This window comes from Numida meleagris, chromosome 2, assembly GCF_002078875.1.
Source record: "Numida meleagris isolate 19003 breed g44 Domestic line chromosome 2, NumMel1.0, whole genome shotgun sequence".
In the NCBI taxonomy this organism is placed as follows: Eukaryota; Metazoa; Chordata; class Aves; order Galliformes; family Numididae; genus Numida; species Numida meleagris.
In genome coordinates this window covers 101,075,836-101,090,969 of record NC_034410.1, presented here as the reverse complement: position 1 = coordinate 101,090,969, position 15,134 = coordinate 101,075,836, and the positions used below count along the sequence as shown (strand labels likewise).

Genomic DNA, 15,134 nt, shown 5'->3' with positions numbered 1-15,134 from the left:
ACCTCGCTCTCCAGCCGTCTTATCGTCGGTAGTAGAGTAAGGCCTACCTTGACTTTGGGACATTCTCTCTCTCTGTGTTGGATTTTATTAGCTTAAATTGTAATTATATTGTATTATAGTGTGTTGTTTTGCATTCCGATATTTTATTTAGTAAATTAGTTTGTTTCTCCTCAGATTGTTGCCGCTGTTCTTTGCTCTCAGGGCCATCTCCCTACCCTTTTCCCCTTTCCCCTTTTCCCGGGACGTGGGCCCTTGGGTCCCCCGTCCCCTTTGTCACGGAATCGGGCCTAACGCCCTTAAACCGTTGACACACATATAAAATAGCTGGGTACAGGGAGGCCTGATTAGAACAGAATGCAGAAGAAGCACATAGGGTGGCAATCATTAGCTCTTAGTAGTCTCTATATAAAAACAAAGAAATATGTGCATTTAGGGTGTGATTTTTTTCACTGTAAGAAAGATACCAGATACTTAAGAAAGATACTGCTCTCCCAAAAGTGCCTGCTGCTATTCACCAAGTATGGAGACAGCCAGTAACAAGGAGCTCATATATAGATGTTTGGACTATAAACATCCAGAGTTCAACAGAATTTAATGCAAATATTCTTTGTTAGCATTTTTCAGGCTAGTCCCTACAAAGAATGTCTAAGATTTGCTTATGTTTCAGATGACTCAAAGTCCCCTTGTTGCTCATGATTCCAATGACATAAAATTCAGTGCCTGAAAATTAAAAAGGAAGAAAACATATAAGTTAGCATGTGGACCAAAATCTAGGGCAAGAGAAAAGATACAGAGAAGGTGAGCTTCTCAAAGGAGACAAATTAAAATCAATAAAAGCCCAACTGGGTGAAGCAGCAATATTAGCTAATAGCTGATTGGCTGGAAACCCTGCTTTCCTTTCTCTTCCTATTTTCAGCCAGCCATGCAATCATTATGGACACTGTGCTTTTGATCTCTAACCCTGTTGCTAACTATCTCAAAAAAGATCTGCTTATTCCTGCAGTCTGTGTATTGGTTACAGTGTCTGAGAAGGAAGAGAGAAAACAAAAGTCAGTGTAGAAGAAAATCACTATAGTGAGCAGCTGATTGAGGACACCAACGCAGTGAACACCTGATACCTTTAAATACAAAGTTCATTCAGTCGATACATTGCAGGGAAGTTTTCTTCTGCCACCACAAGTCATGCGAGATTATTGTAGAATGAATCACAAAGTTGAAGTGAGTAAACAGATTAGAACAACAAACAGAACAATGAAGGAATTGGAAGATACTGTATATGTGTGTATGTTCTATTTATGTGTGCCCATATGTACAACATACACTGAGAAATGCACATACTTTACGTTACTGTTAGTATTTTGAAGACCTGTTGGAGACAAGTTGGCATGAAGAGAGAAGAGACATTCCAGTGGAGTGCACTAGAAAAAGACAGTCTGATTTTTTTATGTTTTTTTTTCTCCTCTTGAACAAAAACCGTCTATGCTACTCAGAAACAGTATAAAGAGCTGGCAGCCACCTATCCCTTACATTGGCCAAAACAGAGGCTTAAAAAAAAGTAAGATCAGAGCAAACATAGTAATACTCTTCCTGAATACTTCATTGCCCTTCAACAGTTAACAGTTCAGGGATGTAATGAGACAGAGTTATATTCACTAGCCTCTGTAGGATATTTCTGTTTTATCTTGAAATTGTCCAGTTACTGTTCCTGCTGCTAGGACATACTGTCTTGGAAATGATAATGGATATGGCTATGACCTTAAATTCTGTGTCCAAATGTAAAATCTGGCTAGTCATTGTAAAGATAATTTTTTACTTATGGATGACTTCCCCTATAGTGCCACAAGACAGGTGATCCAGTGTGCCATATTTCTGCCTCTCTGCTTCATCTCTGTTTAGCTCCAGCTCAGTTTGTGGTTTCTGTTCTAAAAGGAAATAGTGTGACAGGAGTAAGCTGGCTAGTTAGCACAAGTAGCAGCAGCAGTGAACTAGACAATGTACCCGTGTCTTAGAGGATATCTTAACCTTATTCCCACTGCGAGTGGGACCTTTGTTAGATAGACTAATGCTAGCATAACTTTTTATATTACAGATAATAGCATGACTTTGTTACATATGTGTATCCTTGCCTCCTTTTTTAGTTGGTGCCATATGCACTCAATGTGAAAAGTTGTTGCTGGTAGGGAACACAGGGCACCCCGATTAACAGCCTAGAATTTGCAGCTGCTGCCATCAGTTACTGGAGGTCACTCACCTTGACACTTCTGCTGTCTGTTTTGTGGTAGCAAACATAAAGGGCTGGTATTGTTCTGGAAAGTGACTTTATTCTGTTTGGTTTTTTGGAACTTTGAGTGTGTGAACATACATAAGCCTGTGGCAACCAGAGGCATTTTCCAATGACAGCTGTATAGGGGATTCAAAGCCACAGACTTCATTCTCATCCCGACTCCAGTCTTCTGCTGACTTTGGGAACTGATTATTTCATGCCTCATCATGGTACATCTCTCCCAGTAATACAATATCACCTTTTAAGATACCTTCAATTTCTCTTGTAGCTAGCCCTTTATCTAGGAAACAGGCCTAGAAAACTCATTAGAGAGAGAGCTCTGCCAGAATTCTTTCGTGATTAAATATCTTTATAAAGCCAGCCACGCTTGTCTTCCTACTCCAGAGTTTGAAGAATCCAAACCCAAGTCTGCTTTATCAATACACAATTTGGACTTCAAGAGAGACGTCCTTTATAAAATGCAGATGCTGGCACTGTTACCTCTTACTACATGACAACTTGCATGGTTTTTGATATGCTTTGTATTTCCCAGCAATTATTTTTTAATATGTTGCGAAAATACATCCTTTGATATTAACCCATTATTAGAAAGAAACAATTCATTTGCACTCCTTCCTTAGTATTGATGCTTAAACGTTCACGGAGTTTGGCAGTTGATGTATCTGTAGTTTAATTCTGGAATGCAGTTCTCATATGGCATATTACTAACTAATGAAAGCAAATGCTTTCTTCACTGCATGACACTTCTCTCACCAAAATTAATTGAAACAAGCCATTGCTTGAGGAAATACATGATACAGCCAAGTCAAGCCCTTTTATTTTGTAAATGTCAGAAAGAAATTAAGAAGATGGAATGATAGCATTCAGTATCAGTGTCACATTAAACTTTTCATCTGAAGTGGCATTTTTCTCCTCAGAGACTTTCAGCAGCATATTAGGCTTCCAGATTAAATTTCATCATACTGGTGCCTAGCTAATTGCTGCTGGTTGTGTCCAAGCTGAAACCCTGCCCTTGAAGTTAGGTACTGTACTTTTTAATGAACGTCTCTGACCCTCTGAATCCAAACTTGGTGTAATGACTCTTGGGTGTTATTTTGCACCCTTTTATGTATATACCACAGTTTGTTTTTTCTATTGTCCTGCAAAGAACCCACAACAAATTGATCCTTAACAAAGTAATTCTGCACGTGTATTTACACTGTGGTTCTGTGATCACAGATTACAGATCTGTGCACTGCTGGATCGAGCAGCAGTACAGATTTTGGTCAGTGGAAGCATATGTACAAGGTTAGATTTGGACAAAGATGAATAGTAGTGTCTTTTGGCATGCCACTCTGTAACCCAGAGAGCATCGCATCCAGTGCTCCGTTTGTCTGCACTTCATGTTGCAGAATTTGCTCTGTTGCACTGTGGCCTCATTAGTGGATGGCTAACAGTCCCTGGAAACAGCTTTGAGAAAAGCACCATGCGGTTGCCAAGCATCGTTTGCATTTTGGCACATTTTTCAGTTCTCTCCTGAGAAGCTGCAGAGCAAGAAACTCTGCTGGGGAGGAATCGTACAAATGGTGACCTAACTGTGTTGAGACTGTGCCATGGACAGGCTTTCCTGTGCTCTGTAGGGGAGGTTAGAGCAGAGATGTCAAACTTGGCAGCTACTGTACATCCTCACTGCAAATGGAAATAAATGACTACATACTCAGCACAGTGCTGCAGCTTTTGAAAAGAGCACTGATCTGTGGCAGAATTCTGCTGTAAATGAATGTAAGGTAGAATAGGGAACATTCAGGGTGGGGAAGATGACATTCACAAAGACCTGTATGTGGCTCACACTTCACCCAGCACAGAGGAGTGCTGTGACCTATTCCCGTCTGGCGGGCCTCACTGACTTTTCTTTTTAGCTTTGCCTCAGCATTGCTATAAAAGGCCTGGGTCCTGCATATGGCATTTCCAATTTTCCAGCTGAACAAAGGAAAAGTCAAGGAATTTTCGTGGAGACAGCGAGAAACACAGTTCCTTCCACTTAGTAAAGAATCAAAATCATTTACTAAATGCTGGAATCAATCTACTTAAATGCATGCAACTTTAAAAGAATGAAAAAAAAAATGGGTAGCAGTGAGTAATGAAGAATCTCAGCTCTGCAAGAGAATTCCCACTGCTCTCTGGAGCTCGCAGGCTGTGTGCTGTTCGGTATGCAAGCAAGTACCTGTATTATGGGCAGGGACCAGATAACACAACATTCAGAAAAGACACAAACTATGCTGCATGTGCAGAGGTTTTAGCATCCATGCTGAGGCCTGGAGTGGAACAGAGCATGTTATGCCACGTGCTGCTGGGATGGACTTCTGAGGCACAGGCTGCTCTCATGAATGTGCAGTGCCAGTGCTTCTGTCCCCAACTATTTTAAGGTGGGATCTGTTTGCTGCAGTCACTGCGTTCAACATTTTGTGCAGCTTCTCTGGCTGACAGTCCGTCCTTAGCTAAGGAACCGGCGACATGCTGTTCCTCTAGTTGATGGAAATGAGGGCAAATCGGCATCTGAAGCATGCAGCGGTGAGCCTGCCAGCATCCAAATGAAAGGAAGGAACGTGTGCATAGAGAAGGTATAGATGTGCAGGGATAAAGACTGTTCACCTTTATTGTAGAAAATGCAAAAGTGGTAAAGAAACACAGACCTCTAGAAAGCAGGGGGGGCAAGGTTCAATCAGAAAGGGATATCAACATCTGATCCCTCCCTAAAGTGAACCTGATTAAGTGTCTCCCTTAAAAAATGCTTTTTAATGCATAAGGTGGTATTAAAAGTCCTGTGACTGAGTCATTGCTTTCTGTTGTGGTGCCAAGGCATTTTCAGCTTGGCGTATGACCTAAAAGCAGATTTATTTTCTTGTGGAATCGTAACCTTTTTTAGACAAATACAGTGAAATCCCTATTACTTCCTTCTCTCTGGATAAAATGGGTATTCTTTCGCTCCTGTTTTTTCTGCCAGTCCTGAATAATAAAAAAATCTGTGTGAATTTTGGTGGGGTTTTTTTTGTTTGTTTTTTTATTCCACAAAGTTTATTACTTGTAAACTGGAATTTTAAACGGCATTCTTCACTGAAATGTATAGAGATTTCTGCTTGTTCAGGAGAATAGCATATTTAGCACATGTAAAACTTCAGAGGAAACTGCTTAAAATAACAATTTTTTGAATCAAGAGCACAAACACCACAGTTCCATAAAGCTCTGCCATTGTGCTGACCAGTTCATATGGTCATAGTGTTATCCCACTCCTCGTCTTTTGTTTACCTTGTGTATTTAGATGATGAGTTCCCCAGGGCAAGCACTATATTTTTGTGGTGTGGCCTAAATATATAAATGTAACTGTATAGAAAAACAGATACAATAATGATAATAACCCAGGATTTTCATTAATTTTAGCTGATGATTAATGGTTTTGTCCTTGCAGTCTCCTAAAAAAAAAAAAAAAAAAAAAAGAATGAGATTCACAGTTAAAATACTAGTTCCTCAAAACAACAAAAAAAACCAAAGGTTAAAAACCACAGGCTTGATTGTCCTTTCATTTACATTATACATACCAAATCATAAATATGCATTAACATAGTGCTGTTACATCAGTGGGACTGAAAGAAATGTAGAATCATAGAATGGCTTGGATTGGAAGGGACTTGAAGAATCATCAAGTTCCAACCCTCTGCCATAGGCAAGGTTGCCAACCCTGTATCAAGCACTAGATCAAGTTGCCCAGGGCCCCATCCAACCTGGCCTTGAACACCTCCTGGCACGGGGCATCCACAAGCTCTCTGGGCAGCCTGTTCCAGCACCTCACCACCCTCTCGGTGAAAAACATGAACACGTGATTTCTGAAGGTTTCACAGCAGCCAGAAGAATCACACAGAAAATCTGAGCTAATGATAAAGAGACAGAAATGGCTTTTAACACAGCTACGTTTCTAACTCCTGCCGTACATTTAAGCTTATGTTAATATTGTGGATATTTATTCATATATAGAATGATAAATACCTAAAGTTCTTTTTCCTCCCTTTTAGCTATACCAGTGGAAACTGCCAAACAAAACGCAAACGTAGCTTTGGTTCTGACTTCTTGTGGAGGCCACATTGGTTTTCTGGAAGGAATATGGCCAAGGAAGTGCACTTACATGGACAGAGTCTTCAAGCAGTTTGTGCAAGCTGTGTTTGAGCATGGAAACAAAATCTTTAGCATGTAGCTTTGGCTATAGCACAGTGGCACATTCCAACAAGGGCAGTTAAGCTTAATGCACAAATTTTAACTACCATAAGCCAGCAAATGGAGAAAGTCCATTACTACACGCAAAAATATTTTTTGCCTAAGATTTTGTAGCAAGAAACTAAATAATATGTTGTCACTTTTGTATTTATTTTTAATATGCCTTACTAAGAATGACCTTAAATGAAACAGCATTCTGCATACATCAAATTGCACTTAACCAAAATCATCAAGTAAATAGATTGTAATTCTTCAAGATTTTAATTTAAACCAGTACATATGTAGGAGAGTTAATTTAGACGGCTTTTAATATTAGAATGGCAACGTTCAAAATAACATTTATTATCCTGCCAAACATAGTGCGAGTTGGCCCATTCCTTAGGTGAAAATCTTAAGACAACAAAAGGAAGGAACACAAAGAAGCACCAGTTCTTCAAACAAGTCTAAACTGCAGCATGCTATTCTGTAGCATTAGACTGATCGGCTTTTGCTGTTTTACCCTGAGAATATCCAGATTTAGGGCTAGTTATTGTTTTTTAAACTATGTTAATGCCATATTCATTTTACGTTGTGTATTTTTTAAGCGGCTTATTTATAGCATTTACATATAACCAAAAGATTCCTTTAAAAGAGTACTGTAATAACTTATGTAATTAAAAGACATTTTGCATTTCAATGTTTGTGTATAGCTGGGCATCGTCATATCTGTAATAGATACTCCATATAACTGGTAAATTCAGTTACTGTCTGTTATGTTTATATTACCTTGCAAGAATGTTATAATTTTAAATAAGAAACCATAGAGCACTAGGAAATTATGATATAGTCTGTTTTAAATTAAAAAATATATCAATCTGAATCCATTATCTCTGCTATTGTTTCCAATAATTTCTAATAAGAGTGTAACAAAGCGTTTCAAGAAAGATGGGAGCTGGGACGGAGTGGCATCATTGGTTTGCTTATTTGATCATGTGTCTGCACTTCAGCTATAGCTTGTCAGTCACTGAAGCCTCTGCAAATGGATTGCTGCTCTGGTGGCTTATGAAGTTGTGAGGCTGCCTGAGACAGTAATGTTCGCGGCCCTGAAAGAGAGAGAGCTGAAGTGGATCCTTGAGGAAAAAGGACAATTATGAAAACTGCTGGGAAGACCTAATTTAAGGCAGAGTGAAATGAAATCTTCTAAGCAGCTTCTGTGGAGGTCCTCGCTCATGCTAATGACTGTTTTGGGGCCAGTAACACAAGATCAGACAGTGAAGATGCCTTTGCATTTTTATATTTTGAACAGGGTCAACGCAAGAAGAAAATGTGGATAAAAAGCAAGTCAGGTCAGCTGTCTTAAGTAGTATGTGAACAGTCCTCTTGCAAGGCATGTATCCTAGTAACAGCAAAGGCAAGGGAAGAACAGAAATAATTTTTGTCTTCAGATAAAGAAGAAATCAAGATACACTACATGAAAGCTAGTTTTATAAGGTGGGAGGTTACATTAAAAATTAGAAAGTCTTTTCAAGTTCTGACTTTTTAGGCAAGGCATTGGGCTTCGTACGGATAATGAAGTCTAACATACTTCTTCCCTAGTAAGGAAAATGGGAAAAGTGACTTGTAAAAGCAAAATGAAATTTTATGCATGTTGCTACAACAGATGAAATCAGCATATTAGTAGGGTGCCTTACTCATTCTTAAATCCATTCCCATTATAGAAGTTACGTTCCTACAAAAACAATGAGCAATAAACTGTGTATTGAGCATTATATTTGTAAAATTGTTCGGGTCCGGTACTGTTGAAAACTCAGCAGCAAATATTAATAAAAAATAAAGCCACTTATATTAAAAACACACCTTACTGATTAAATAAAAGTAACATGGTTGATGGCAGAATTTCTGTCTCTTTGCACTTATTTCCTTTAGGTCCAATCCCACATACAGATCCATATGATATGTTTCTCTTTATAAGTATCTATTAAGGTGTTTGTCATCCCCTCGATGTAGAGTGCTTTCGCTTCTGTTCTGTTAGAGAAAACGCACTGTTCAAAGCACTGCAGGCTAAGTGACAACAATCAAATTTTACTACAGTTACCTTCAAGGTTTCTCAGTCAGACTTTCTGAAACATAGGATGTAGACGCTTAACTCAGTTATTTCCAGAGACACAAGAGCTAACAAGAAGCACTGTAAGAACTTTTGCTGTGTAGTATCTTTATATCTTGTACACAAAGCTTCACTAGCAAGCCAAAACACTGAGTCCAGAATGTGCACTCTGTTCAGAAGCGTGAATTCATAGGCTCTTTGGCTTTTTGTGGGATCTGAGTAACCAAACAGCAATAGGGAAACAGGTGTTGGAGATGGGAGAACAATGTTGTTAACAAAGCACATGTCAGAGGAAAGATGGATAATGAGAACAAAATTCCAAGTCACAAAGGCACAGACACTTCTTAATGAAAACTTTCCTCCTGCTTCAGAGTTGTGTAACAGCTGAAGTTGAAAGGAAAATCTAGAAACTGTCTAGTGCAATCCTCCTGCTCACAAGGGTGCCTCTTACATACACGCTCCAAAACACACACCTCAGCTTGCTCTTGGAGCTTATGCAATGTACTGTTTATATCTGTGAGGCCTTCAGTCACACAGGAACCATGCTGGACCCAAGCAAAGACCAAGGTTTTAGAGTATAATGTATTAAGTCTTGTCAAATAGACCTAGAAAAACTGAAAATGTAGAATAGAAGTGGAAATATGGTTCTGAGGATGCAAAGAAACTAACTCATTGTATACATTTCACACTGAACAGAAGGATTAATGCTTTTTTTAGGAAACCAGGACACACACCAGTACGGCTTAGAAGACTTAACCAGAATGGGCTATGGAGAGCAGTAAGCAACTCCACAAGAGCCCCTGTTGATGAAATGGCAATAAATGCTGGTGACATGAGGCAGGTCTTCATGGTTGTGTCAGTAAGGCACCAAGCATCAAGATTCAGACATCCACATGCTGACTGTCACAGAGCACAGTCACTCTGAGAACTAGGCTGACCGCTACAAGGATTGGAAGAGGCCTCCGCTTTCAAGAATTACACCCAACACATGTTTCTGGAAGCTCCTTACCTCCTCTCAGTTGCAAGTTGCCTTTTCCAGCTGAGATCTAGTAGGCAATTGTTTGAGCTCTTCAAGACAACAAAGTGAAGCAGCTTATCTTCGCAGTTCCCATATGTTTCAGACTTTGGGCCCCTTCCCTTTTTCTGTAATTGTTTGGACCTCTTGTGCACAACTTACATGCATTTACAGTCACTGCTCTGGCCCCAAATCACTGCAAACCAGACATACCTATATGTTATAAACTACAACAAAAGTCCTTTCTATCCCCATCCTGTCCTCTCTACCTACAACCCCTGTTGCCACCTGGCTCATGTGAATGATTCAGATCCGCCAGGAAGAGGAGTTTGAGCCCGGCATGTGGTGCTAAGGAGCAAGCACGCCACGGATTCCCCGAGCAGCTTTGTCATCATCCCATGAAAAATGAGGAAACATTCAGTCCAGGAGTCATTGATTTGCAGCCACCTACAGGCACCCTTCAGTCTAAATTATGTGCTGTCTTTCTCATCCCAGGATACCAGCTAGGCAAGAAGAGCCCTTGTGATGCACAAGGCAATGAAGAAGAATGAAGGAAGGTATTAAAAAGCCCAGGAGAATCTCCACAGGGTTTTTCTGCATACCTCCAACATACATGCTAGATCCCTTTCCCAAGACAGGTTAGCAGTGTTTCTTGCCAGACAGGAAAATAACTGCAGATAACTGCTGTAGAATATCCCAGCCATATATATGTATATATAGTCATATTATTATTTGTTTCCATTCCAACTGAAGAAAAGCAAAAACCTGCAAAACACACAAGCAGCCACAATGGCCAGCAGTTCTTCATGGGCAAAAACCTCCTTCTCTGCGGGATCCAATTTACCTGTCCCTTTTTTTTTTTTCCTACTAGATATGCAAAAATCCAGCCTCTTCCCTCCTCTTGGATAAGGGTACGGGGACTTTATGAATCTGCAGAAAGGGTGGGAATAAGGTCCCTGTGCTGTCTCAGCTGCCCTTCCAGTCCATTAAAGGAGATATACATATAGTGATTAGAAAACCACCAGCTTCACATGTGGCTTTGGCTGACCTGTCTGAGGCATTCTTCAGATGCACTGGCAGCGCACGCAGGGTTAATCACAGCTGAGAGGTTTAAGCAGCAACTACCTCTGCATCTGTCAGTCACCACTTCCTTGCTCAGATGAGATACCTGATAATAAGCAGGGCAGGTTTGGTATGTGTTAACACGTCAAAGGGGCTGCAAGGTCTCTGTGCTAACAGGACTGCCATGATAGATCTCAGGATGAAGAACTCAAACTGCAAGTACGCAGCCTATCCTAAGGCTGCAGTTTCACAAGCAGCCTCACAAAGTTAACACCTCATTCCTGCCAAAAGCAAAAGGCTTGCTCTTCCTTGTCCCTTACATTTTCTTATCATCCCTGGTTCCAGGCATACGGCCCTCAGCCTTTCCTGCCATGGGAGAATATGGTCCAGTTTTTCCACTGGATTCATTTTCTGCTAGCTCAGTGACTTAAATTTCCTTGCCTAGCATGGCAAGGTGCTAGAGGGAAGGTAGGATGAGGTAAGGGGTTGGAGCACACCACTGAGAGTGGGGAAAGGAATTGGAGAAAGCAGAGGGAGAGACTTCCCCTTCCTGGTGACAGTCAGCTGTTACACAGAGCCACTGAAGCTGTAGCCCAGCAGGGCCCTCTTCACAATTACTGGGATGATTCATTTGTCAGGTGTTACAGCTCCTGAAAAAAAAAAAAAAAAAAAAAAGCAATTCCTTTTTCAGTTAGCTACAGTCAACAGGCACTCCAACAGTATTACATTTAAAATTAGCAAATAAAGCTAAATTAACACAAAATTCTTTTGGCTTTACACCTATTCTATCAACATGCTGCACTTGTGTGAATGCAGTTCCTCCTTCCTCCTCAAGTCCCCTAGACTCAGAGTAAGTCTGCCCCTAAAAGCATTCCTGTTCACAGTCACCACATCCTCTGAGGAGAACACATTTCTGAGAAGTTCGTGTTCTTTTAGTAAAGGAGACATTTGCCCTCACGCTCATCCTGAAATTAGTGCTTCCAATGCTGCCACCTTCTGTGGAAAGCTGGAAGTTCACTCGTATTCTTCTATTCCATGACCTGAGTTTTTTCAAGTTTTGGAATGTAATGCTTTACAAGAATGCTTGCTTCTTTACAAAAATTTGCTGTTCAGCAAACTACTATTCCATGGAAGGATGCAAGAAAAACCTAGCTTTACTTGCTTCATGGTCCTAAGAAAAAAAGTTGTAAAAACATCATGTTAGGTTTACAAAGCTAGCCGTAACATTAAAAAAATGCTTTTATCTCCCTCCAGGAAGTTTACAGGCAACCCAGTGATTAAAGTATCTTTCATCTGGAAAGAATTCTGCTCTCCTGCAGTAACCTACAAGAGACCACATGTTGCTGCATTCATTGCAAAATCACAGCAGATTATCATGCATTGAAAAGGAGCTGTTACAGGAAGTTATGAATAACATTTCCTGCTATCAGCTTTTTCAAAAACTGCAGCTGCTTAAAATTTGCCTAGGAGAAACTGTGCTTCAGAGAGCTTTGTCAAGAAAGAAGACTTATCAAGGAAGGTAGTTCCTTGTTTCAGTAAACAAAGAGGAAAAAAATTATAGGTAGAGCAAAATACCTCTACAAAATTTGATCTATACATAAAAAAAGTTATTCAGCAACTTGAGTATGCTTCCCAACAGTTAATCCAATGCATCTAATAGCTATAGAAACAAGAAAATGTTTGAGAGATTATTTTAAAAGGCCTTAGAATTTTAGTATGATAATGAAAATATCCTCTTTAAAATAGTTCAAATATTAACAAAGGAATATTTACAGAAAGTTTATGCTGTGTAGGTCGCAAGTACTACTTGAATGGTCTCTGTTAGTCAGCAGTCTGCACGGGAAACTAGGAATCTATGGAAGAACACCTGTCACATATTACCATGCAGAAAAAAAAAAATTCAAACAACTTTCAAGGTCATCTATCGGTTGGCTAATGCTGAGGTTCACCACACTGGTTTCCAGTCATTCTGATGGAGTGATGTATTCACGCTAGCATGTGAATGTATAGTCAAATCAACCGAGAGGTGGCTGTGTTACCAAGGAGAATGTACCAATGTTGATCCCAACATGCACACTACACGCATTTCAGATAAGACTTATTTCAGGTTAGCCCTGGCCTGGAAGCTATGAAGGAGAACACTATGTTTGCAGGTACCTCAGTATTAGTGCTCCAATTAGAATCATAGAACCATGGAACGGTTTGGATTGGAAGGGACCCTAAAGCCCACCCAGCCCCACCCCCTGCCAGGGGCAGGGCTGCCCCCCACCAGCTCAGCTGCCCAGGGCCCCATCCAACCTGGCCTTGAGCGCCTCCAGGGATGGGGCACCACAGCTTCTCTGGGCAGCTGTGCCAGCACCTCACCACCTTTGGAGTGAAAAATTTCCCCCTGACATCTTACCTAAATTTCCACTCTTTTAGTTTAAACCCTTCCCTTCTTGCCCTATCATTATCTATCTGCATAAAAGTTGATTTCCTTCCTGCTAATAAGCTCCCCTTAAGTCTTAAAAGGCTGCTATCAGGTCTCCCCTAAGCCTTTGCTTCTCCAGGCTGAATGAGGATGAGGAGTGCACTTTTGAAGCAGCCTTCTCCATTGTTCCTACTTGTCAGGCTCCCTCTTGGAGCATGCCAACCAGATTCCTTTTGAGTGTCATCAAACCAGCAGACATATCCCCAGAACATACTTCACACACTCCAGCCCACGTGGTGGCTGCATCCACAGGGGTGAGCTGAAGCCGTTCTGGGCTGGTGCATCTGTGATCCTCAGCCCTCCTGATTTCACTCAGAACTTCTCCTACTACTTGCTAACGTGGACATTAGCTCAGAGCTTGAAATGTCCTAAAAGAATGAATCCACAAGGTGAAGTTGGATGGAGTACAAAACCGTCATCCAGAGTAATAAGACTGAAACACCTCAGGGAGTGGGGGAAAAAAAAATCACAGATGTATGGTTATGCTATAAAATGATCTGTGAAGCGCAGCACAGAACTTGTCCAGCTGCCAGCATCTTGCTGCCAAATGTGGTCAGGTAACAGCGATGGGACAAGAAGTGGTGGTATCCTGTTGCACCAGGGGAGGTTCAGGTTGAATATTAGGAGAAACTTCTCAGAAAGAGAGACTGGGCACTGGCACAGGCTGCCCAAGGAGGTGGTGGAGTCACCATCCCTAGAGGCGTTCAAGAACCATGTGGATGTGGCACTGAGGGACATGGTTAGTGGGCATGGTGGAGGTGGGCTAATGGCTGAACTAGATGATCTTAGCTGTCTTTTCCAACCTTTAATGATTCTATGCATGCAGTCATTCCACCACCAGTCAACGAATAAGCCCAGTTTTCCCCCTCGCTGGGGCAGGCGCTTCATCCCAGAGGACAGCGTGAAAGAAGCACCCGCCTCAACACCGCTCCCAGCCGCGCAGCAAACACCACCACCACTCGAGGCCGAAGCCTGACTTCTCTCAGGGAGGCGCCCTACTGCGCACGCGCACCTCCTCCCCGCGGCAGTACCCGGATGTGAGCCGCGCCGCGCTCCGCCCCCCTCCCCCCCGCTCCGGCCCGCCCCTCCTCCCCCCGCCCCGAGCCCGCAGCTGGCAGCCCGGCGCGGAGGGCGGCTCAGCGCCGCCGCACGTCCTCTGCCCTGGCGCGAGGTAAGCGGGCGGGCGGGCGGTTGGACCGGGGTCGCTCTCACCCGCGGGCAGCGGCTGCTGCTCGTCGGCTGCTCCCGTCGGCTCCGCGCGGCTAGCAGCGCTTCGTCGAGCCGTGTCTTCTCCCCGCCTCGGGCCTGCCGCCCCGGCCCGGGCCTGTCGCCGGCCGCCGAGCTCCGCGATCGCGGCGGGGGCGAGCGGGCGGTGCCGGCTGCCGGCGGACCCGGCGATGCGCGGCCGTTTCCCTCAGCCCCCCTTCGCCCCGCGGAGACGCCCGCCCCGCGCTGGGGAGGGCCCGTCCGGCTGTGGGGTGCGGCGAGTCCCGCTCCGGCAGCGCTGTGGCCGTGGGGCGGCAGCGGGCCCGCACCGAGGCCTTCCCTCGGCCTTTTTCTGGAGTTCCGAGGTCCGGGTGCCAGCCCAGCCCTGTCAGGCAGGTGTCGTCCCCCCTCCCCCTCAGCCCGTCGTTTCCCGGGGGCTCGCTCCTGCCTCAGGGGCTCGGGCAGTGTGGGCTCTTCTCCACTTCGTGCACCGAAAGCTTTGGTTGCTGCATAGTTTGTTCTCGCGTTTCTTCTGCGTCTTCCCTTCTCCCCCCGACCTGGCGCTGTACCAGAGAGACTTCTTCAGGGCAGGAGGTGACGGGCTGGCAGGTCCTTGCCCAGCTGCCAACAGCGTTAAGAGGGAGGAATTGGCTGCGAAGAAGCCGGAGCTCTTTGTGGGAGGAGGATGATCTGTCAGTGCCCTGAAAAGCAGTACCAGCGAGGGAAGGATCGCAGTTTCTGTTTTGGTCTTGAAAGTCTTCCTTGAGTG

General features: G+C 43.1%; 2 protein-coding genes across 3 annotated transcripts in view; both read left to right on the top strand.

Moving 5' to 3' along the window:
• Positions 1 to 8,404, top strand: part of ABHD3 (abhydrolase domain containing 3) — a 23,132-nt gene extending 14,728 nt beyond the window's left edge. Inside the window, exon 9 of the mRNA XM_021388209.1 lies at positions 6,331 to 8,404. Within this exon, the coding sequence (XP_021243884.1) occupies positions 6,331 to 6,509 (179 nt within the window). The 3' untranslated portion in view covers positions 6,510 to 8,404. The remainder of the gene's footprint in view (positions 1 to 6,330) is intronic.
• The window catches only part of ESCO1 (establishment of sister chromatid cohesion N-acetyltransferase 1), a 29,592-nt gene continuing 28,674 nt past the window's right edge, over positions 14,217 to 15,134 (top strand). For both annotated transcript variants that reach the window (XR_002434803.1, XM_021385640.1), the window contains exon 1: positions 14,217 to 14,330. The gene's annotated coding sequence lies outside the window, so the exon portion shown is untranslated. The remainder of the gene's footprint in view (positions 14,331 to 15,134) is intronic.